The sequence below is a fragment of the Schistocerca gregaria genome, chromosome 4, assembly GCF_023897955.1.
Source record: "Schistocerca gregaria isolate iqSchGreg1 chromosome 4, iqSchGreg1.2, whole genome shotgun sequence".
NCBI lineage: Eukaryota > Metazoa > Arthropoda > Insecta > Orthoptera > Acrididae > Schistocerca > Schistocerca gregaria.
In genome coordinates, this window is record NC_064923.1 from 121,385,771 (window position 1) to 121,410,766 (window position 24,996).

Genomic DNA, 24,996 nt, shown 5'->3' on the forward strand with positions numbered 1-24,996 from the left:
GTCATTCCCGTTTTCAAGTTCAACGAGGGTCGCCAAACAGACGCACAAAACTATAGGCCTGTTGTAGAAATTTGGAACATTTTTTATGTTCACGTACTATAACATTTCTTCAGACCGAAAATCTCCTCTGTAAGAACCAACATGAGTTTCGAAAACAACGATCGCTTGAAAGCCAGCTCGCTCTGTTCGTCCACGATACACAGAAAGCAATAGATACAAGCGTCCAGAGAAGATACTGTTTTCCTTGACTCCCGAAAGCCATTCCATATAATTTCGGACGACCGTTTAATGAGTAAATTACGACAGCACGGACTATCAGACCAGCTGTGTGACTGCACTGAAGAATTTCTAGCAAACAGCACAGCATGTTATTTCGGACGGAGAGAAGTCTATCTAGTAGATAAGGAAGACCTGCAGACTAATAACGCTTGGTACAAAGACTGGCTACTGAAACAAATGATTCAAAAATGGCTCTATGCACTATCGGACTTAACATCTGAGGTCATCAGTTCCCTAGACTTAGAACTACTTAAACCTAACTAACCTAAGGACATCACACACATCCATGCCCGACACAGGATTCGAAGACTCCAGACTGAAGCGCCTAGAGCCGCTCGGCCACCGCGGCCGGCCGACTGGCTACTGACCTTCAACGTAAGCAAATGTAACGTATTGCGAATACATAGAAAGATCCTTTACTGCGAGATTACTAAAATACAGAATAATCACTGCAAGTAGGTTAGGTTAGGTTAGTGTTGTTTAACGTCCCGTCGACAACGAGGCCATTAGAGACGGAGCGCAAGCTCGGGTTAGGGAAGGATGGGGAAGGAAATCGGCCGTGCCCTTTCAAAGGAACCATCCCGGCATTTGCCTGAAACGATTTAGGGAAATCACGGAAAACCTAAATCAGGATAGCTGGAGACGGGATTGAACCGTCATCCTCCCGAATGCGAGTCCATTGTGGTAACCACTCCGCCACCTCGCTCGGTACTGCAGGTAGGTACATCCATAAAATATCTAGGAGTAAAGAAGGTTATGAAGTGGAACGACCACATAAAATGGCGAATAAGGCCGATGCCAGGCTGAAATTCAGTAGAAGAATCAAATGGTTCAAATGGCTCTGAGCACTATGCGACGTAACTTCTGAGGTCATCAGTCGCCTAGAACTTAGAACTAATTAAACCTAACTAAGCTAAGAACATCACACACATCCATGCCCGAGGCACGATTCGAACCTGCGACCGTAGCGGTCTCTCGGTTCCAGACTGTAGCGACCAGAACCGCACGGCCACTCCGGCGTAGAAGAATCCTCAGGAAGTGTAGTCCATCAACAAAGGAAGTAGGTTACAAAACACTCGTTCGACCTATAGTTGAATATTCCTCGTCAGTACGGGATCTATGCCAGGTAGGATTGATAGATGAAACAGAGGAGATCCAAAGAAGAGCACCACGTTTCGTTGAGGTTCATTGAGTAACAGCGAAATCGTTACGAAAATGCTCAGTGAACTCCAGTGGTAGACCCTGTAAGAAGGCGTTCTGCATCACTGTAATGGTCTACTGTTCAAGTCCCGAGTGCGTACTTTCCTAGAAGAGTTAACCAATATACTGCTTCCTCCTACGTATATCTCGCGGAAAGACAATGAAGTACCTCCCGCCACACACAGTAAGGTGGCTTGCGGAGTATAGGTGTAGATTTTCATGCACGAAACACTAGCTTCTGCTTGAAAAGGCGCGGAATAAGACTTCATCAGGCGGGCGAAAGGCAAAGGTCCCGAGTTCGAGCCTCGGTGCGGCACACAGTTTTAATCTGCCAGGAAGTTTCATATCAGCGCACACTCCACTGCAGAGTGAAAATCTCTTTCTGGAAGCATCCCCGAGGCTGTGGCTAAGCCATGTCTCCGCAATATCCTTTCTTTCAGGAGTGCTAGTTCTGCAAGGTTCGCAGGAGAGCTTCTGTTAAGTTTGGAAGGTAGGAGACGAGGTACTGGCAGAAGTAAAGCTGTGAGGACGGGTCGCGAGTCGTGCTCGGGTAGCTCAGTTGGTAGAGCACTTACCCGCAAAAGGCAAAGGTCCCGAGTTCGAGTCTCGGTCTGGTACACAGTTTCAATCCGTAAATTATATTCTCACAATATGAATATACAGTATTCCTACGGAAACAGAAGTTTATCTGAAGAACACACTTCGACGTGAATTCGAACGCCTTGCCACTTCTGTGGAATTTTACGAAACCTTCTTTTATAACGAGCTGCAAACGTTTCACGACAGTAACATTTTCTCGCAATATACAGACAACTCCTCTGTCCTGCGTCCAGTGTACAGTAGGTGCTGTTCCTTTTGAAGTGTATGCTGTCAGGCGGAAATCCTCTAAGTAAATTCACTTGTAAGCCAGTACGAGAATCGCCAGCTCTTCAAATAATGGCTTAAAAGACGTCCGCCCTCGTATCCGCCAGATGACTCACTTTTCGGTTAAGAACGTTATTTGTGCCGAGCTAAATTGCCCTAAAACTTTATCCCATGCGAGATCGAACAATGAAAGCAGGTTTCAGCCGTCGCCGGTGCAGTTCTTCGATAACTCTCTAAAGGTAGCTGAATACAGCAGGAGCTTGTGTCTAAGGGGCTTCCGTGCGAGCTATTCATCGATCCATCTAGCCTAATCTGCACAGGCAGAACACTGTACGAGAACTGTATAAACGTGAGCATCTCACTTTGGAATCTAACCCCCTCTAAGGGAAGACAGTGAACAAACCCTGCAACTTAGCGTGTCAGGAGGGGAAGAGCGTTGTGATCGAATCTGCTTAAGAGGAAGAAACTTCTGTCAATCCGCAAAGAAGCGAATGTAAAGTTGCTGACATATCAGTCATTTATCGTTTAAGGAACTCATAAGAACGATTAAGATCACAAGTGAATGTTCGCACACACCAAGTTAAGCGAGAAACGATATCGCCGTAAATATGTTACGGACCCTCCACCTTGATACACACGGAACATAGCATCACCCAGAGGTGTGTCGCCTGGAAATTTAAATGGAAGCGTAATCGGCGGCAGAAGGGAACGCCTTTCCTTGTCGACTTCCGTTTAAAACAATACGTGGGCTGCCTAGTGACCACTGCAGCTTGTGTCTTCGCTATGACGTGATTGATGTTCACTCGTTCTCGCAGAGATTACTTTTACACTTGCGTTTGTTGGCATTGTCTCACTGTTATAGTGTCAGAGTTACGTGACGGTGTCAGGAAGTAATATCTTTCACAGGCACATCTTTACGCGAAAGAGGCATATAATCAGGAGGAGAAAAAAAAATGGCAGAGACAAAATATTAAAATCGTTGTATTTACCAGCTTTACTCTTAAACTGTTATTTAGAAAATATATACCCCGCCTGACATAAAACGTAAGTACCACGAACGGGAGGAGGTAACGAAATGAAACTTCACGGCTTGAGATGATATATGATGTTATTTTAGTGATTGCAATATGGAATCAAATTTCTAAAGAAATCGGCTGTGTGAACGCACTTATCCGCATGACGTTGCACTCCTTTTGGCGTGGATACATGCACTGACTCGGTTGGAAGGAAGTCATAGAGCCGTTGTATTCTCTTCTGAGGCAAGTTGTCTCTCAACTAGCGTAACTGGTCCTTGATATACTGGATACTGGCATTGGGACTGAGATACTGTCGCGTGTGAGGAAACACATGCGGACGCATGATGTCCACGACGTACCGTTGCGCCATCTAAGTTCCCTCACTCACTACCAGCCACAACTTGAAGTCATACTCCATGGTTCCCCATAGTATGACGCCAGGAGTAAAACGCTACATCCCTCGCAAATCTCAGAAGAACAGCACGACTCAGATCGCTGCCACACTCGTTGCGATGGTCCACGGTGGTGCAGAACCACGATCCATTGCTAAACACAAGCTAACGCCATTCATCAGCAGATCGTGCTACCCAATCACGGCAGCACTCCAAACACAGCCGTTTGTGTTCTGCTACCGGCAGCTTACGCATAGGGTAGTAGTTCCCTAATTCGGCTGCCGCTTGTGTACAACCAATGGGGCAATATGACATAGAATGGAGGTCGTTACTTGTTGTTGGATGGCAAGCGTAGAAGTGAATGGGTTATCATGTGTTTACTGCACAATACGGCTATCCACCCTCGTGGCGGTCGGACATAAGCAACCAGATCCTTGACAAAGAGTATGCCTGCCGTCTCGTTTCCCTGCATTCCATTATCATGGCACTGTCACATCCATCCGAATGCCCCACAAATCTGGATATTGCACGATTCGAGCAGCCGAACAAATGGAGACCAACAATGAGGCTGTTTTCACAACTCTATCAAGTGCTGTTAACACAGTTCACGCCCCCTTACGTACCCTACCAGATCTGGGAACAATATTAAACTCTAACAGCATTAATGCTCTCTGATCGTTTAACTTGTTGCAGAAAATTACAGCTCTAATCACTTACATACCCACCCGATTATGTGTGCGTGTTCGATGTTGTAATCCGACCATGTCTTCCGGTGGTTTCACTTTTTTTGTCACGCAGTATGCACGGAATTATAGGCGGAAAGAAAGTTCTACTTATTATACCAACATTCTGAGGCCATCTCCGACAGTTCCTGCAAAATATTACTGAAATTTCGCAACCACATTATGAGAATGAACTAGGAAAGATGATAAATTTCATAACCACATTATCGGAATGAACAATTCGAGTCTGGCCAAAACAGTTCTCGATGTTTCCTTACCGAGAAGGAAGCTGAAGCTGAATGGGAACTTCGGGCAATTGATCCTACGGATGACATTACAACTGACTTATAATTTTACGCAAGAACCATGCTGAAGGTTTAGTGAAACAATGGCAGAAGGAAACGTTAGAAAGGAGAAGATATTTTGGAACCATGGCAGGGTGAGTATTTGAATGCCGCTCCTTTTCAACGCGAGACGGGGGAATAAGGAAACCCAGCAATCAATTTAGTCCTCGACTAGGCATAACAGTTAAGTAAATCGCATTTCTTCATAAATTCTGTCCTTCTGCGATTCACGCTAACCTTTGCCCATTGCTCCCCTATCAGCTTGCGGACTCCCGTTATACACCGGTGCGCGCGCATTGTCCTGTGGAATGTCGGCTAACCCCTCCCCGCGTCATCGTAGGTAGAAGTCTAGCCACTGTTGCTAATTGCTGTCCACTTCGAGAAAATACTGCCACTCTTGGAAAATACTGTTTTCCCTATTATACTTGTCAGGAAGATGGGTCCAACTCTCCATCCTTGTATAATACCAGTCAATAGTGAAAAACTTATACAAGTTATCTGCTAATCGACTACGCCGATAATGCGAATATCAATTAAAGTTTGATCCACTTCTCACCAAATAAAGGGGAAATGGGTGTATCAGATACTGATTCCCAAGTAATATTATGAAACAGTACTGTCTGAGTTAAACTGTCTGTTACATCGTAAGTCGCCTACGATCAAGCACATTAACTTAGATCAGCGGAATTGTCTTTACCATACGGTAAATGTAAGTACATTCTAATACTGCTACTTTTCACAACTTAAAATAATGTGATATCTTGCAGTAATATGGGTTACAATGAATTATGTTTCAAATGTTAATATGTTAATGTTAAGATTTCACTTATACCCATTCCATAATTCGACAGGTACCTGAAGATGAGATATTAAAACTGGAAATGCGCCGAACAGCATTTACAATCAGCTTTGAATCGTTTACAGTTTTCATCCTGTTTTCATGGATCACATAAGTGCTGAAGCAGAATAGCTTTCTTCACAGCTCAAATGCAATATACAGTATCACCTTACCTTCGACTTCCATAACAGCAAGGCGTGCAGTGAAGTATCTACTGCCTCCGTGATCTGTCCAGGCCTCCAATGGACGAAGATGAGTTTTCACGGCTGACTTCCTTTACACGCCAACCTCTGAGCACAGCAGAAACGTCGAGATACTGTCTTTCCCAGTGCGCACAGTATACCGAAAACTTCCCGCTTCTCTCTGCGGAAACAGGCCACTTACTTCCCGCATTCACGGGAGCTTTTCAACATTTAGCGACTTAGCCAACCAGCCCCGCGTTTACAAGACGACCGGATTTATCTTCGGATCCGTACATTCTTATTGGCGCTACCCCCTCATCCGCAGTTATACATCTGTGCTTTGTGCTGCCTCCAGGCTGAACTTCGTGATACCATCATTTGCACAATGACGTCCACTGACACCATTAAGTTAAGCCTCTGACAACAAAGGCTTGTTCGGACCCTTTCGCAAAGGTACTCAATGAGTGGAAACATCCAAGCCTGGGAAAACCCCGCTGTCCACTAATGCCTCTATCCCATTGTCGAAAATGCGTGAAAGCATTCTTCCCGACCACGGTGAGCCAAGGTCGCTTGACAAAATAGCAAGCAATCACGGCAATGCTTCGGTTTCATCACGCGCCTCACGTGAAGCATAAATGAAGAAGGAATGTTAGGGTTTAACGTCCCGTCGACAAGGTCATTAGAGACGGAGCACTAGCTCGGCCTGGGAAAAGCAATTCGGCCGCGACCTGTTCAAACGACCTGTCTTAACTGATTTAGGGAAACCACGAAAATCCTAAATCTGAATGGCCATACTGGGATCTGAACGTTGATCCTCCCGAATGCGAGCTTACCAGGTGTACCGGTATGAAATGCGCGTTTTTTTTGTGAAAATGAAACACTAATTTTGAATTGAAAAGTAAAAACATTTTATTCAAAGTGCTGACCATTGCTTTCTATACGTTTTGACCACCTTTCTGGCAATTTGTGGACACTACGCCAATAGAAATGTTCGTCTTTTGAAGCAAACCAATCACCCAATTTTCGACTTCTTCGTAGGAATCGAAGTGTTCCTCAGCCAATGCGTGTTCCATTAATGAAAACAAATGGTAGTCAGAAGGGGCCAAGTCTGGTGAATACGGCGGGTGGGGTAGCAGCTCCCAACCAAGTGTTTTGATTGTATCCTGAACCAGTTTTACTTTGTGTGCAGGTGCATTGCCGTGTAAAAAAATTACTTTGCCATATCTTCTGGCCCATTCTGGTCTTTTTTCGATCAATGTACAGTTCAAATTGACGATTTGTTGTCTGTAGAGATCAGTATTCACAGTTTCACCGGGTTTTAGAAGCTCATGATACACCACACCTTTCTCATCCCACCCAACACAGAGCATTGTCTTCTTGCCGAATCGATCTGGTTTTTCAGTGGATGTTGATGGTTGTCCCGGATTAACCCATCATTTTTCCCGTTTAGTATTCTTAAAACAAATCCATTTTTCATCATCAGTAACAATTCGATGCAAAAGTGATTTTCTTTCAAGTCTTTGAAGCAAAATTTGACAAATGGTTTTCCGGCTTTCCATCTGTCTTTCATTCAATTCATGTGGCACCCGTTACGTGCTTGGCAGAGGATTCATCGAACCACAATCATACTGAAACTTCCTAGTAGATTAAAGCTGTGTGCCCGACCGAGACTCGATCTCGTGACCTTTGCCTTTCGCGGGCAAGTGCTCTACCAACTGCAGAGTGAAAATCTCATTCTGGAAACATCCCCCAGACTGTGGCTAAGCCATGTATCCGCTATATCCCTTCTTTCAGGAGTGCTAGTTCTGCAAGGTTCGCAGGAGAGCTTCTGTAAAGTTTGCAAGGTAGGAGACGAGGTACTGGCAGAAGTAAAGCTGTGAGTACCGGGCGTGAGTCGTGCTTCGGTAGCTCAGTTGGTAGAGCATTTGCCCGCGAAAGGCGAAGGTCCCGAGTTCGAGTCTCGGACGGGCACGCAATTTTAATCTGCCAGGAAGTTTCATATCAGCGCACACTCCGCTGCAGAGTGAAAATATTCTGGCACAATCATACTATCTCTCTACCATTCCACTCCCGAACAGCGCGCGGGAAAGCGAACACCTAAACCTTTCTGTTCGAGCTCTGATTTCTCTTATTTAATTTTGATTATCATTCATACCTATGTAGGTTGGCCTCAACAAAATATTTTCGCATTCGGAAGAGAAAGTTGGTGACTGAAATTTCGTAAATAGATCTCGCCGCGACGAAAAACGTCTTTGCTTTAATGACTTCCATCCCAACTCGCGTATCATATCTGCCACACTCTGTCCCCTATTACGTGATACTACAAAACGAGCTGCCCTTTTCTGCACCCTTTCGATGTCCTCCGTCAATCCCACCTGGTAAGGATCCCACACCGCGCAGCAATATTCTAACAGAGGACGAACGAGTGTAGTGTAAGCTGTCTCTTTAGTGGACTTGTTGCATCTTCTAAGTGTCCTGCCAATGAAGCGCAACCTTTGCGTCGCCTTCCCCACAATATTATCTATGTGGTCTTCCCAACTGAAGTTGTTCGTGATTTTAACACCCACGTACTTAGTTGAATCGACAGTCTTGAGAATTGTACTATTTATCGAGTAATCGAATTCCAACGGATTTCTTTTTGAACTCATGTGGATCACCTCACACTTTTCGTTATTTAACGTCAACTGCCACCTGCCACATCATACGGCAATCTTTTCTAAATCGCTTTGCAACTGATACCGGTCTTCGGATGACCTTACTAGACGGTAAATTACAGCATCATCTGCGAACAGTCTAAGAGAACTGCTCAGATTGTCACCCAGGTCATTTATATAGATCAGGAACAGCAGAGGTCCCAGGACGCTTCCCTGGGGAACACCTGATATCACTTCAGTTTTACTCGATGATTTGCCGTCTATTATACGAACTGCGACCTTCCTGATGGGAAATCACGAATCCAGTCGCACAACTGAGACGATATCCCATAGGCCCGCAGCTTGATTAGAAGTCGCTTGTGAGGAACGATGTCAAAAGCTTTCCGGAAATCTAGAAATACGGAATCAACTTGAGATCCCCTGTCGATAGCGGCCATTACTTCGTGTGCATAAAGAGCTAGCTGCGTTGCACAAGAACAATGCTTTCTGAAACCATGCTCATTATGTATCTATCGATAGTTCCCTTCGAGGTGATTCATAATGTTTGAATACGGTATATGCTCCAAAACCCTACCGCAAACCGACGTCAATGATATAGGTCTGTAGTTAGATGGATTACTCCTACTACCCTTCTTAAACACTGGTGCGACCTGCGCAATTTCCCATCTGTAGGTACAGATCTATCGGTGAGCAAGCGGTTGTATATGAGTGCTAAGTAGGGAGCTATTGTATCAGCGTAATCTGAAAGGAACCTAATCGGTATACAATCTGGACCTGAAGACTTGCCCGTATCAAGCGATTTGAGTTACTTCGCAACCCCTAAGGTATCTACTTCTAAGAAACTCATGCTAGCAGCTGTTCGTGTTTGAAATTCTGGAATATTCCATTCGTCTTCCCTGGTGAAGGAATTTCGGAAAACTGCGTTGAATAACTCCGCTTTAGCGGCACAGTCGTCGGTAACAGTACCATCGGCACTGCGCAACGAAGGTATTGACTGCGTCTTGCCGCTTGTGTACTTTATATACGACCCGAATTTCTTCAGATTTTCTACCAAATTTCGAGACAATGTTTCGTTGTGGAACCTATTAAAGGCATCTCGCATTGAAGTCCGTGCCAAATTTCACGCGTCTAAATTTTAGCCAATCTTCGGGATTTCACGTTCTTCTGAACTACGCATGCTTTTTCCGTTGCCTCTGCAACAGCGTTCGGACCTTTTTTGTGTACCACGGGGGATCCGTTCCATCTCTTACCAATTTATGAGGTATGAATCTCTCAATTGCTGTTGCTACTGTATCTTTGAATTTGAGCCACATCTCTTCTACATTTGCATAGTCAGTTCGGAAGGAATGGAGATTGTCTCTTAGGAAGGCTTCTAGTGACACTTTATCCGCTTTTTTAAATAAAATTATTTTGCGTTTATTTCTGGTGGATTTGGAAGAAACGGTATTGAGCCTAGCTAAAACGACCTTGTGATCACTAATCCCTGTATCAGTCATGATGCTCTCTATCAGCTCTGGATTGTTTGTGGCTAAGAGGTCAAGTGTGTTTTCGCAACCATTTACAATTTGCGTGCGTTCGTGGACTAACTGCTCGAAATAATTTTCGGAGAAAGCATTTAGGACAATCTCGGAAGATGTTTTCTGCCTACCACCGGTTTTGAACAAGTATTTTTGCCAACATATCGAAGGAAGGTTGAAGTCCCCACCAACTATAACCGTATGAGTGGGGTATTTATTTGTTACGAGACTCAAATTTTCTCTGAACTGTTCAGCAACTATATCATCGGAGTCTGGGGGGGGGGGGGGGGGGGCGGTAGAAGGAACCAATTATTAACTTAATTCGGCTGTTAAGTATAACCTCCACCCATACCAATTCAACGGAATATCTACTTCGATTCACTACAAGATAAACCACTACTGACAGACACAAACACTCCACCACCAATTCTACCTAATCTATCTTTCCTGAACACCGTCTCAGACTTCGAAAAAATTTCTGCAGAACTTATTTCAGGCTTTAGCCAGCTTTCTGTACCTATAACGATTTCAGCTTCTGTGCTTTCTATTAGCACTTGAAGCTCAGGGACTTTCCCAGCACAACTACAATACCGACTGTTCCTTGATCCAAGCACGTCCTGTGTTTGCCATGCACCCTTTGAGAATGCAGCCGACCCCGTACTTTCCCGAGGTCTGCGAACATAAAAAAACCGCCCAGTCCACGCCACACAGCCTCCGCTACCCGCGTAGCCGCCAGCTGAGTGTAGTGAACTCCTGCCCTATTCAGCGGAACCCGAAACCCCACCACCCTATGGCGCAAGTCAAGGAATCTGCAGCCAACACGGTCGCAAAACCGTCTGAGCCTCTGATTCATACCCTCCACCCGGCTCTGCACCAAAGGTCCGCAGTCGGTTCTGTCAACGATGCTGCAGATGGTGAGCTCTGCCTTCATCTCGTAAGCAAGACCGGTAGCCTTCACCAAATCAGATAGCCGTTGGAATCCAGAGAGAATTTCCTCAGATCCAAAGCGACACACGTCATTAGTGCCGACATGTGCTACCACCTGCAGCTGGCTGTACCCTGTGCTCTTCATGGCATCCGGAAGGACCCTTTCCACATCAGGAATGACTCCACCCGGAATGCACACGGAGTGCACACTGGATTTCTTCCCCTCCTTAGCCGCCATATCCCTAAGGGGCCCCATTATGCGCCTAACATTGGAGCTCCCAAATACCAATAAGCCCACCCTCTGTGATTGCCCGGACCTTGAAGGCTGAGAATCGTATTTCTATCTACATTATTCCGTGGTTTATTTTCAAATTTATACTGACTTTTGATCACCCTGTATGTTCACGTTACAGTGGCCTCCAGTGAATTATTGTGGTTTTATGTACACGCCGAGGGTGGGTTTGTTTGTTGGGACTTCAAAGCCTAAACAGGGAGGTCATCAGTCCATCGGTCAAGAGATTGTTTATCTCGAGTTACTGAAGTCAAGTTACAAATTTGATCTAATTGTGAAAATATGTAGAAGAGGTAAAATCGAGGTACTGAAAGCGATATCGATCCCAGAGCTGAGAAATAATTTAAGGAGAAATAAAATTGTATGGATTGGACCGGTGTGTAGGTCAGAGCAGACGAGATGTCTCCCACGGCTCATCTGTGGCGAGATAATCTCCCCCCACCCAGACCGATTAGCGGCGAAGACAGCAGTTACAGAGTATAGAATGCTTTCCAGTGGGGAGTGGGGAGATTCGTAACAGCAGCAGTGACAACGCTAAAAACGTACTGGACCGACAATAATACAACAAGGCGAGGGGGTGGGCGGGGGGGGGGGGGGGGGGGGAGAGGGGGTGCGCGCGCGCCATGCGAGTGTCCACAGTTCTGCGGGTTATGGGCGCCATCCTTCCTACAGCAGTCCCACACGAACATCATAACATCAAACACTATTCATTAGAGTGCTATACCTAAAACGAGTCGGTCGGAGTGGCCGAGCGGTTCTAGGCGCTACAGTCCGGAACCGCGCGTCCGCTACGATCGCAGGTTCGAATCCTGCCTCCGGCATGGATGCGTGTGATGTCCTTAGGTTAGTTAGGTTTAAATATTTCTAAGTTCTAGGGGACTGATGACCACACCACATCTAGAAGCAGTTAAAACAGAGTAAAAGAGGGGTGACTAAGGCAGCTGGAAATGGAGATAGGGTCGATGGTCCACCAAAAAAATGGCTCTGATCACTATGGGACTCAACTGCTGTGGTCATCAGTCCCCTAGAACTTAGAACTACTTAAACCTAACCAACCTAAGGACATCACACACATCCATGCCCGAGGCAGGATTCGAACCTGAGACCGTAGCAGTCGCACGGTTCCGGACTGCGCGCCTAGAACCGCGAGACCACCGCGGCCGGCGATGGTCCACCAGACGCGACGGGAGGTGCGATGGCGGTTTTGTTGCAAACTTTGCCAGTTCCATAAACTCTTCAATTGTAACACACTCCATATCTTTTCTCGAACATAGCACGACGCACTCGAACCAATTACAGATCGGCAAGGCAAACTGTAATACCGGTCACGGTAGCAGCTGCATCACGTAGAATGAGACACGAAGGCACAAGCCAGCTACACTCTGGTATTATTGTTTTATGCGGCACAAGTGACTGATCACTGTACAGGAAACAACAGCACTCGTTTCTTCGCTCAGGAAATTTCGCTGGTTGCGTTCTTGCAGTTAATTTCTTTGGTGATGTGTCTATGTTCCGATCACGCAACCCTCAGACATACGGAGAAATTTTAAACAAATTTCGTACGCATTCCAGTTACTGTCTGAGAACATGGGGTTAAGAAACCGATAGAATTTCAAAAAGCGCAGTAATGACGTGAATAGGAATTCTGAAAACTTTGTGCAATTTCAACCAAACGCGAAACTTACTGTCGGAAATTACACACTCTTAGCAACCCTTTGACGGTGGTGCAAAAGGGGCGACACGCAAAAATAATCGCAAAAGACGGATACTAGTGTCGAACTGAAAGTTTCTTGGGTCCCTGGAATGATTGGCTACAGCCTCGTTGGCATTTGAGACAAAGGCAAATCGAAAAGTACTTTGCAGAAGTTTCATTTTGTATTTATGGACTGAGAAATATTAATCGTCCTTTAGGGGCACGTAGAGCTATATTTATATATAGAGACTAAGGTAACAGGGTAAGGAAATGGGGAGTTATAATCAGGTGGTGACAGGCTAAATCCACCGTACGGTCTACTAATTCTTTAGAGTAAACGAAAATCTGATCTATGACAATAACAACGACAATAGCGAGAACATCTTCGAGACTTAAGTCTGAAAGATATGTTGCAAAGGGGACGATTAAGAGGAAGCAGGCGTAGCTCTGGCCTCTGGCGTGGCGCGCAATTAGTTGCTCCAGGGCATCCAAAGTTATGCTGAAACACGAAAACGACTCTGCGTGCTCGCACACACACCTGAAAATTGACTCTTGGTCTTGCATGGGAAACAAAAGGCGTTTACAACAAAGTCATACTATTACAAACAAGCAAGTAAAATTACCCGGGCTTGCCGCAGTGGATACACCGATTCCCGTGAGATCACCGAAGTTAAGCGCTGTTGGGCGTGGCCAACACTTGGATGGGTGACCATCCAGCCGCCATGCGCTGTTGCCACTTTTCGGGGTGCACTCAGCCTCGTGATGCCAATTGAGGAGCTACTCGACCGAATAGTAGCGGCTTCGGTCAAGAATACTATCTTACGACCGGGAGAGCGGTGTGCTGACCCTACGCCCCTCCTATCCATATCCTCCACTGAGGATGACACGGCGGTCGGATGGTCCCGGTAGGCCACTAGTGGCCTGAAGACGGTGTGCTTTTTTAGGGTACGGATACTTTTGATTCCCCTTCCTGACCAATAGAAGGCTGACGAGAAGTAAGTAAAGGTAAAGCGTCCGATAATCAGCTGATGGCAAAAATGCCCGGCCAATACCAAGCAGCCTACAGCCATAATATTACCCGAGCATGATATAACTGCACTTGCCCTCCCACGGCCCTTACTGAAAACGGTGACATTACAGTAAACACGTACAGTGGCGACTAAGGAAACGCATAGCATTATCTATGATTTCAAGGCAGTTGTGCATATAACATCAAGTGGTTTAGCGTGTCCTCGTGAAATATCACGATAAAACGTGAAGATAAGGCGACCGAGGTATTCTCACTCCCCGGTATAATACTGTTGAGGTCGACTAATAACTGCGTTGCAGCTTTTACAGACAACTGTATCGCCTCTGTCTTACGTTCCCTGAGGTACAGCGATAAAACGTATTTCTCCAAGAATACCAACAAGTATTCCGAAAATATCGCGAAACACAATTCGTTCTCTTCACACATGCTATTCTAAGTGGCGTGCACAGAGGTAACCAGGTTTACTCGTATTCTGTGTTTCTATACTTTCTAAAAAAATGTTTGATTCAGTTTCACAGTGTTTTCCACTAAATAAAACTCGTTCATACCGGGCATGCATTTGGATTAAAAGTTTATTGATAGGCTACATGCTATCCTGGTTGGGGAAGCACCTACAAGTACAAAAGTGAATCTTTTTTGACATACGGACGTGTAGCAGACTACTGCCGTTCATGTTATTTTACTAATAACTGAGCTGGTACCATCGCTTTCGATCTTTTATCGCGTATAACGTGTTTATTTATGAGGATGAGTTCGCTCTTAACGTAGAAAAATGTAAAGCTTGCGTACCTCTTAAAATGTTTAAATGCCCGAGTTAGGAGACACAGCTAGAGACAGTCACGTCGTAAGAATTGCATATAGTAGAAATACTTGGCGAAACAAAGCGGAATGATAACATAAATTCTATTGTAGGCAATGCAAATGGTACGCCTTGACTTATTGTATGCTACTCGGAAACTGCGCATTTTTGCGAAAGAGAATGCCGGCAAAATATCTGTAAATTACGTCGGACTCTCAGAGGACAATCCAAGTATACAAATAAGAGCGACGTGAATGGTTGGCTGGCAGTTACTTGAAGAAAGGCGCAGAAAACTAAGAGTACACAGTTTGGGTGGCCTATAGGAACATTCTTCAGTACCCTAGGCGGCGCTCGGTACAGCTCTCAATTACATCTCCATACAGAAAACAGACAAGTCTAATTAGATTAGATTAATACTTGTTCCATAGGTCATGAATACGACACTTCGTAATGATGTGGAACGTGTCAGGTTAATAAAAGATGTCTGTACAAGAAATTACATTACACAAAATATTGCATGACACTAATGATTACGTTTTTTTTTTACTTAGTTTATATCTAAAAATTCAGCCAATGAGTAGAAGGAGTTGTCATCTAGAAATTCTTTTAATTTATTTTTAAATGTTAGTTGGCTATCTGTCAGGCTTTTGATGCTGTTTGGTAGGTGCCCAAAGACTTTTGTGGCAGCATAATTTACCCCTTTCTGTGCCAAAGTCAGATTTAACCCTGCATAGTGAAGATCATCCTTTCTCCTGGTGTTATAGGTATGCACACTGCTATTACTTTTGAATTGGGTTGGATTATTATCAACAAATTTCAAAAGGGAATATATATACTGTGAGGTTAGTGTGAGGATCCCTAGATCCTTAAATAGATGTCTGCAGGATGACCGTGGGTGGGCTCCAGCAATTATTCTGATTACACGTTTTTGTGCAATGAATACTTTTCTACTCAACGATGAATTACCCCAGAATAACATGCCATACGAAAGCAGTGAACGAAAGTAGGCATAGTAAGCTAATTTACTGAGATTCTTATCACCCAAATTTGCAATAACCTTAATAGCATACGTAGCTGAACTCAGACGTTTCAGCAGACCATCAATGTGTTGCTTCCAGTTTAACCTCTCATCAATGGACACACCTAAAAATTTTGAAAATTCTACCTTAGCTACAGACTTCTGTTCAAATTCTATATTTATTACTGGAGTTGTGCCATTTACTGTACGGAACTGTATATACTGTGTTTTATCAAAATTTAAAGAGAGTCCGTTTGCTGAGAACCACTTAATAATTTTGTGAAAAACATCATTTACAATTACATCACTTAGTTCTTGGTTTTTGGATGTTATTACTATACTTGTATCATCAGCAAAAAGAACTAACTTTGCATCTTCATCAATGTGGAATGGTAAGTCATTAATGTATATCAAGAACAGTAAAGGACCTAAGACCGAACCCTGTGGGACCCCGTGCTTGATAGCACCCCAGTTTGAGGAATCAGCTGTTGTTTTAACATTACACGAACCACTTATTTCAACTTTCTGCATTCTTCCAGTTAAGTATGAATTAAACCATTTGTGCACTGCCCCACTCAAACCATAATGATTTAGCTTATCTAAAAGAATTCCATGATTTACACAATCAAAGGCCTTTGAGAGATCACAAAAAATACCAATGGGTGATGTCCGGTTATTCAGAGCATTTAATATTTGATCAGTGAAAGCATATATAGCATTTTCTGTTGAAAAGCCTTTCTGAAAACCAAACTGACATTTTGTTAGTACTTTATTTTTACAAATATTGGAGGCTACTCTTGAATACATTACTTTCTCAAAAATTTTTGATAGAGCTGTCAGAAGAGAGATTGGGCGGTAGTTGTTGACATCCGACGCATCCCCCTTTTTATGCAATGGTTTTACAATGGCATATTTCAGTCTATCAGGGAAAACACCCTGCTCCAAAGAGCTATTACATACGTGGCTGAGAATCCTACTTATCTGTGGGGAACAAGCTTTAAGTACTTTGCTGGAAATGCCATCAATTCCGTAAGAGCTTTTACTTTTCAGTGAGTTTATTATTTTACTGATTTCAGAGGGAGAGGTTGGTGGAATTACAGTTGTTTCAAACTGCGCAGGTATGGCCTCTTCTATTAATAGCCTTGCCTCTTCTAGTGAAGATTAGATCCTATTTTCTCCACAACATTTAAAAAATGATTATTCAAAATATTTTCAATTTCTGATTGTTTGTTAGTGCACTTGTCATTCAGTTTTATTGCTCTAAAGTCTTCCTGTGCTCTTGGTTGCCCTGTTTCCCTTTCAATAATATTCCAAATTGCTTTAATTTTATTATCAGAGTTACTGATCTCAGACATGATACACATGCTTCTGGACTTTTTAATAACTTTTCTTAGTACCGCACAATAGTTTTTATAATATTGAACAATTTCGGGGTCAGTACTCCCTCTTGCTGTTAGATACAGTTCTCTTTTGCGGTTGCAAGATATTCTTATTCCTTTAGTTAGCCAAGGTTTTTTATATGTTTTCTTGGAATTATATTTAACTATTTTCTTGGGAAAACAATTTTCAAATACCCTTAAAAATGTATTGTGAAATAAGTTATATTTCAAGTTTGCATCGGGTTCCTTATACACTTCATCCCAGTCTAGCTGCTGTAGGCTTTCCCTAAAGTTTGCAATATTTATATTGTTAATTGAACGCACTGCTTTGAAAGTCTGATTTATTATACTGCATGGAGCTATGTCATGTACTGTAACAAGCTGTGCACTATGATCTGAAAGACCATTCTCAACAGGATAAGCATTTATGTCCTTAAACTTATCTTGGTCTATAAAAAAGTTATCTATCAATGTACTGCTGTTCTTTGTTATCCGAGTAGGAAAATCAATGACGGAGCTCAAATTGAAAGAACTGAGTAATACTAAAAGGTCATTCTTCCTATTACACTCTTTCAGGGAATCAACACTGAAATCCCCACAAATGATAATTTGCTTCCCCCTGTCTCAATTCAGATATTCACTTTGTATAGCTGTTAGCAACCACATTGTACGAATCCTGGTAGAGAGCTTTACGGACAAGAAGGGCTGCTCACCTAACCACACTACTGACACCATGGCGTGTGGAGCAAATGTCTACTACCCTCTGGACCACATGTATTACGGGTGTCACAAAGACTGATTTACTACAAAATGTTGACAACATTTTGAGGACTCTGTTGGAACTTCATCAGCACACGAACTGCTCGTGTTGACGAGAGGCTCCGAGATTCAGAAGTACCGTACTCTCGACTGAAATTGCCGTGATCTTAGCTCTCCTGTGGTTTAGCACTATTCACGACTCTCGGGAAACTCTACTCTTCCTGGCGGGCCATTGGAGCAAGATAGGGATGTCGCAACCCCATTACCACGAGCGAGTGCCTGGGACGTTGGTATTCCACTCTGGGAAAAGGAACATTGGGCGTAGTAGACTCTGAGGAAATTCAGATAATGGCTGCAGGCCGTGGGCTCTTCTCGCTACATTTGCACTCGCGCCAAGCTTAACGAGTTTTAGCTAAATAGGTAAAAACACTGATCTTAGAGTCCCAACTGCTCTTGTTATCTTTTACTAACTGATAACAGGCGAAACTGTAGAATCTGCGTTTAGGTTAGTAGATTTGGAAAAGCAATATTATGAGGAATAAATGTGATACAGCAGGGTTTCAAAAAATGAAGTCAAATTTAATTAACATCAAGGCATAGATTTTACAACAAATGAGCATGGCTGAAAAGTAATTCAAGTGTGTGCTTTACTGTCAACAAGAAAATAAAAACAAACAATATTACAGATATTAAATAAGCCGAGACAGAATAGCAAGATGTATCTTAAAAATAAACAAAGGCTATTACATGGAAATCATTAAAGTCCATTCACCAACGTGATCATAGTCTGATGAAGTAGAGGCCTTCTGCGGACTGTTACAGAAGCTGATAACCGGTAGCAAATTCCACCACAAAAGATAGCGGCGAATTTCACGGCAAACTTCGGTTATTATACTAGAAATGAAAGACGTCATACGTTAATATAATTCCGCACAAAAGTATCGGGACACCTGTTAGTGGACATTAATGTATGTCGTACCTACCCTCCGCCTTTACGACAGCTTGAACTCTGCTAGGGACACTCCGTGAGGTGTCAGAATGCTTGTGTTGGAACAGCGTCCCATTCTTCCTCCAGAGCCGAAACCACGTATGGTAGTGATGTTGGACACCTGGGTCTCGAGCGAAATCTATGATCTAACTCATCCCAAAGGTGTTCTGTTGTGGCCAGTTGGGGATCCTGGGCATGTCAGCCCATTGCAGGAACGTTATTACCCACAAACTACAAAAAGCTGCTTTATAACAGGGTGCATTGTCACGCTGATACAAAGAACTGTCGTCTCCAAGCTTTTCACCGAGCGAGGTGTCGCAGTGGTTAGCACACTGGACTCGCATTCGGGAGGACGACGGTTCAATCCCGTTTCCGGCCATCCTGATTTAGGTTTTCCGTGATTTCCCTAAATCGCTTCAGGCAAATGCCGGGATGGTTCCTTTGAAAGGGCACGGCCGATTTCCTTCCCCATCCTTCCCTCACCCGAGCTTGCGCTCCGTCTCATGATCTCGTTGTCGACGGGACGTTAAACACTAATCTCCTCCTCCTCCTCCTCCTCCAAGCTTTTCCTCTACTATAAACATTATACAATGCTGTAAATTGTGTTATCATACCGCATTTAGCGTTTTCTTAGGCGTAATAAGAAAACTACTCCGTAACCACGAAAAAAACCATCATACTGTAACACTACCTCCTCCGTACTTAACTGTTGCCACTACACATGATGGCATTTGCCCAACTCAAACCCTTCCACTGAATTGCCACTAGGTATAGCGTGATTCATCACTTCAAATTACTCGTTTCCAGCCATCCACCGTCCGCTGGTGTCACTTTTTACAGCGTCGCTCAGCACTAAGTATAGAGTATTTTTGCGTATTTGCCCACTTAGCTCTACATTTGTTTACGTCGAGGTTGGGTAATAGTCGGTTCTGTTAGGAGCTGCTGATCGCTTACAAGTTTTTTTTTTTTTTTCATTTCGCGACCATTTTGTATCGCCTTGTCCTTGCTCTATCGTTCTACCTCATCTGCGAAGTAAGTTACAAAGTTTGTCTTCCATGCTACTTACATTTAGTATGAACATCTACTGTTCTGTAACACTTCCTGAGGTAAGTCGAGCGTTACTTTCTCTTCTGACTGCATCCCTCCATCGACAATAACGCACCGAGTCCTGTTCATCTAATCACCTACCTGGTATGACATCCCACAGCACAAATTTTCTTTACTGGATGGCAGTTTGAAACTGTACGGAAAGCCTTACAGATGTCAAGATACGTAGCTGCAAATTGGACCTCGCTAACTACAGCTCTCTGTATCTCTTTAATGAAACGAACGAACTACTCTTCTGCTAGTATGAAATTAGATTCCAATAACATCGCTTGCTTGAAACATAATTCGCTCTTTGTGTTCACAATATGTGATAGTGAGGCTGGTGTTGGGTATCAAGGTGTCTTGAAACACTCGACACAATCTTCGGGTAGTATAAATATTACGTGCGCGTAGGGAACAGGGTATTAAGTAAGTGATTGGGCGGAAAACCTCTTAGCGCCTTCTCGTTGCGGAGATATTGCCAGAGACGAAAGTAAAGAATAAATTTTAGGGTTTTACGTAAAGCTGGCGACGAGATCATTGGAGACGGTGCACAAGCTCGGAATGTGGAAGGAAATTGGTCGTGTCCTTTCCAAAGGAAATTGTCCTTATGTTATAATGAGAGTAAACTGAAGAAAGACAAAAGTAATGAGGAGTAGCAGAAACGATTATTAGTGATGAACTTGTCAAAATCGGAGACAACGGAGCACACGAAGTTAAGGAATTCTGCTACTTTGCAAACAAAGTAATACATTACAGGTATATTTTAAAGTGCACGTCTGAAGGAACAGACACTGCTGTCGATCCATAGACATACTAAATATTACGAAATTTATTCGCCGATTGCCAATCCTTCGACATCAGTTGTATTAGGCATAGATATATTATCTGTTAGTGACACACGAATATTCGTGGCAGACCGCGACTCGAACTCTGATTTCCCGCTTATCGCAAGCAATCACCATAACCACTTCTATCCGAGCACGTTCTCCGGACCGAACCAAACCTCCATGTGCCACAACGCTCGCAACATTACTACGGCCATGAGGCACTACCGAGAGGGAAGACCAACGCGTTCGGTGTTTGCTCTGGCGTATCGTACTGCATCTGCAACAGCTATTTGGGCAGCAGTTGGCACCACAGTGACACAACGAACTGTTACAAATCGGTTACCTCAAGGCCAGCACCGAGCCAGATGCCCTGTATGTGCATTGCACTGACCACAAACGACCGCCACTTAGTACTTCAATGGTGTCAAGCGAGAGCTCAATAGACGGCAGGATGGAGATCTGCTGTGTTTACTGACGAAAGCTGGTTCTGTCTCGGTGCTAGTGATGGCTGTGTGTTGGTTATAAGGACCTGAAAGAAGAGTCTGCTAACGACCCGTGTGCGTCTTAGTCACACTGGAACCACATCTGGAGTTATGGTCAGTGCTGAGATTTCGTATGAAAGCAGGAACACTCTGCATATTTGTACAACAAACTGATTCGACCTGTTGAGCTGCCATTCATGAAGGCGCTCCAGGGGGCAACGTTCGCCCACATACCGCTGGTTGTAACCAAATGTGCTCTACAGAGTGTCGACATGTTGCCTTAGCCCACTCGATCACCAGATCCGTCTGCAATCGAGCACATATGGAACACCATCGGACGACAGCTCCAGCGTCATCCACAACCAGCATTACGTCCTTTTACTGACTGACCAAGTGCAATAGGCCAGAAACTCCAGCCCACACCTCTACAACACAATTCATGCACGTTTGGATGATTGAATTCAACATTCTGGCCAGTTGTTACTGTACCAGCAATGCACACTTGCAATGGATTTCCTCGCGCTTACATTAGTTTGTAACCTCGGAATGTTAATCACTTAAATACATTACTGACCAATAAAATTGCTACACCACGAAGATGACGTGCTACAGACGCGAAGTTTAACCGACAGGAAGAAGATGCGGTGATATGCAAATGATTAACTTTTCAAAGCAATCACACAAGGCTGGCGCCGGTGGCGACACCTACAACGTGCTGAAATGAGGAAAGTTTCCAACCGATTTCTCATACACAAACAGCAGTTGACGGGCGATGCCTGGTGAAACGTTGTTGTGATGCCTCGTGTAAGGAGGAGAAATGCGTACCATCACGTTTCCAACTTTGACAAAGGTCGGAATGAAGCCTGTCACGATTGCAGTTTATCGTATCGCGACATTGCTGCTCGCGTTGGTCGAGAATCCAATGACTGTTAGCAGAATATCGAATCGGTGGGTTCAGGAGGGTAATGCGGAACGCAGTGCTGCATACCAGCGGCCTCTTATCACTAGCAGTCGAGATGACGGGCATCTTACCCGCATGGCTGTAACGGATCGTGCAGCCACGTCTCGATCCCTGAGTCAACAGATGAGAACGTTTGCAAGACAACAACCATCTGCAGGAACAGTTCGACGACGTTTGCAGCCGCATGGACTATCAGCTCGGAGACCGTGGCTGCGGTTACCCTTGACGCTGCATCATAGACAGGAGCGCCTGCGATGGTGTACTCAACGACGAACCTGGGTGCACGAATGGCAAAACGTCATTTTTTCAGATGACAGTGAGGGGGAGGCGTCTGTCACTATGGAAACAAGGTTGCAGAAACCCGTCCGATCAACAAAGTGCTCGCCGATTCGAGATGATCGACGGATCACAATCAAACACCTCGCTGCTCAGCTGGATGTCTCTGTTGGTAGGTCTCACAGTTGTCAAACACGTGTGCTCGCATGGGTTCCTCGTCCCCTAAAAGAAGAGCATAGAGAGCAACAGAACACCATCCGGGTGGAACTGTTTGCGGGGAACAAGGCTAATCGTGGCAATTCATTGTCGAAGATCGTTCACAACCGATGAAGCATGCGTCCATTACTTCGAACGTGAAACAAAATGGCAACTCTTAGAGTGGCGCCGTACCACTTCTCTGAAGAAGTAGTTCAAAATGGCCCTCACAGGCATTAGAGTCGTGGCGATGGGCTTTTGAGTCTGAAGTGGTTATTCTGTGTTATGTGCAACGATCATATCTGATGTGTACTGTGCTACCCTCAGAAAATAGAACGAACTTCTCCTTCAAACGCAAGGCATCACAAAAGTCGGCATCCGAGAAGAGGCCTAGTATGATGTAGATGTATAGGAATCCTGAATAAAACCAAACTCCTCTCAGAAAGAAATGTGTTGCATTATTCGTATAACTCCCCTCGCAGTTTGAGCAGTTATTATGAATTACCAGTCATCTGTATATTCAAGCTTGTAGCACATTTCATGTTAATTTGAGGTTTGTTGCGTATCGCCTTGATCATGTTGCAATTTTAATGGCTAGCAGTATACTTGATGAACGTGAGTATTGTCATGTTCGTTTTAGCGACACTAAGGCCATGAAACATCCGTCGGGAATGCGGGTTCTTATCAGAACACCGCTGTCTTAGAATTCATCTAATTCAGTAGCCTTACGCCTACCTTCAACCACAATACAAGAAAAATGGTTATGCAGTATTTCACTCTAGAATACTAAAGCGGGGAGGGAATGTTAAATGTTACCAAACCATCGTAAATTTTACTACTCAATATTTTATTCAAAATAATTTACGCACTAGTTAATTACTGATTAATTTCTGTTCTTACATCCCATACTGACAGTACTAGACTGGCGGGAACCGCGAATTGGTACCACCTGCAATCGTAAATTTTACGAGGGTTTAGTAATCTAGGGTTAATAACGGACTGCTTTCACTGTACGCGACATAACATTATAAGTGCTACAGTACTGTACTACATCTATCAGTATTGTAAATAAGATAACTGACTGACGTTATCCAAAAATGAGTACCATTTCCACTTCCTCTTTGTTGTTATCATTGTATTCACGCAAACCTTCAAGTGAAGACGTTTGACTGAAAGACTGGTGCGTAGTTTCTGTGTGTTGGTTTACTGCCATCTCCAGCAAATGGAAGAGTTACTTCACCCCGAGTACCAGCACTGTGTGCTACTGCACGAGAGTCAAGTCAATGATGTGTTACGTTTTTCGTAATGGTATGTTTACATTAACCGTACACTAGGGCACGTGTTTGAACAGGTCTTGAGGAGAGGAAGGGTAATACCACGTCAAACATCGTACAATTTTAGCAGTAATGTGCAAGTAGTAACCCGTATTGTTTAACGTATTTCGAGAAAATCCCAAGAAAAGTTTCACGTTGCGGCCCTGAGCACGAGATGGCGGCGGTCATGTAGTTAGCGTTCATGCTCCGTAATCAGTGGATCGCTGGATCTAGTCCCACGAAAACTTTTTTTAGTTCACTTTTTTTTAATACTGTTATTTTAGACATATCACCTTTAAAAGGTAACACAATGAAAAGACACGTGTATTTGCATGAACTGTTATTGAATTTCCAATGTTATTTGATTGATTGCTTCTTTTTATTTTCATAACAATTACTGTATAACTACAGACAGGAAAGAGACCAAAAGAATAAAGTTTTACTGGAACTGTATATCCATATTTCCGAAAACCCATACGTTATACCTGCAATGGGTAAGGTACCGAGAACTGCTTCGCACCTGGACGCTTCGTTCTGCGGACACAGGTTTCAAGGTCGAGGAACATGTCTCGAAACCAAAGTCAAGCATCGATAAATAAAGGTGTAAGTAACTGTACTTCAAAAGGTTCAAATGGCTCCACGCACTATGGGACTTAACATCTGAGGTCATCAGTCCGCTAGACTTACAAACTACTTAACTAACCTAAGGACATCACACACACCCATGCCCGAGGCAGGATTCGAACCTGCGACCGTAGCAGCAGCGAGGTTCCGGACTGAAGCGCCTAGAACCGCTCGGCCACAGCGCTCGGCAAGTAACTGTAAATAACACAATGAGTTACTATACGCCAGAACATGAGGGTGGTGTACGATTAATCGTCGGATGTGCTTTCGACATTACAAGTTGCAAGATCATATTTTTCATGAAGACACACAAAACGTAAATTAAAACGGCTTCTA

At 44.0% G+C, this 24,996-nt stretch overlaps 1 protein-coding gene across 3 annotated transcripts in view; it reads right to left on the reverse strand.

Annotated features, from left to right (window-relative positions):
• The window catches only part of LOC126266593 (ankyrin repeat domain-containing protein 11-like), a 323,390-nt gene that overhangs the window by 77,180 nt on the left and 221,214 nt on the right, over positions 1–24,996 (reverse strand). The window contains exon 1 of one of the 3 annotated variants that reach the window (XM_049970908.1): positions 5,829–5,878. The exons of the other annotated variants lie outside the window; for them this stretch is intronic. Coding sequence (XP_049826865.1) covers positions 5,829–5,841 — 13 coding nt within the window. The 5' untranslated portion in view covers positions 5,842–5,878. Of the gene's footprint in view, positions 1–5,828; positions 5,879–24,996 lie in introns of those variants that run through there. 3 annotated transcript variants of the gene reach the window in all.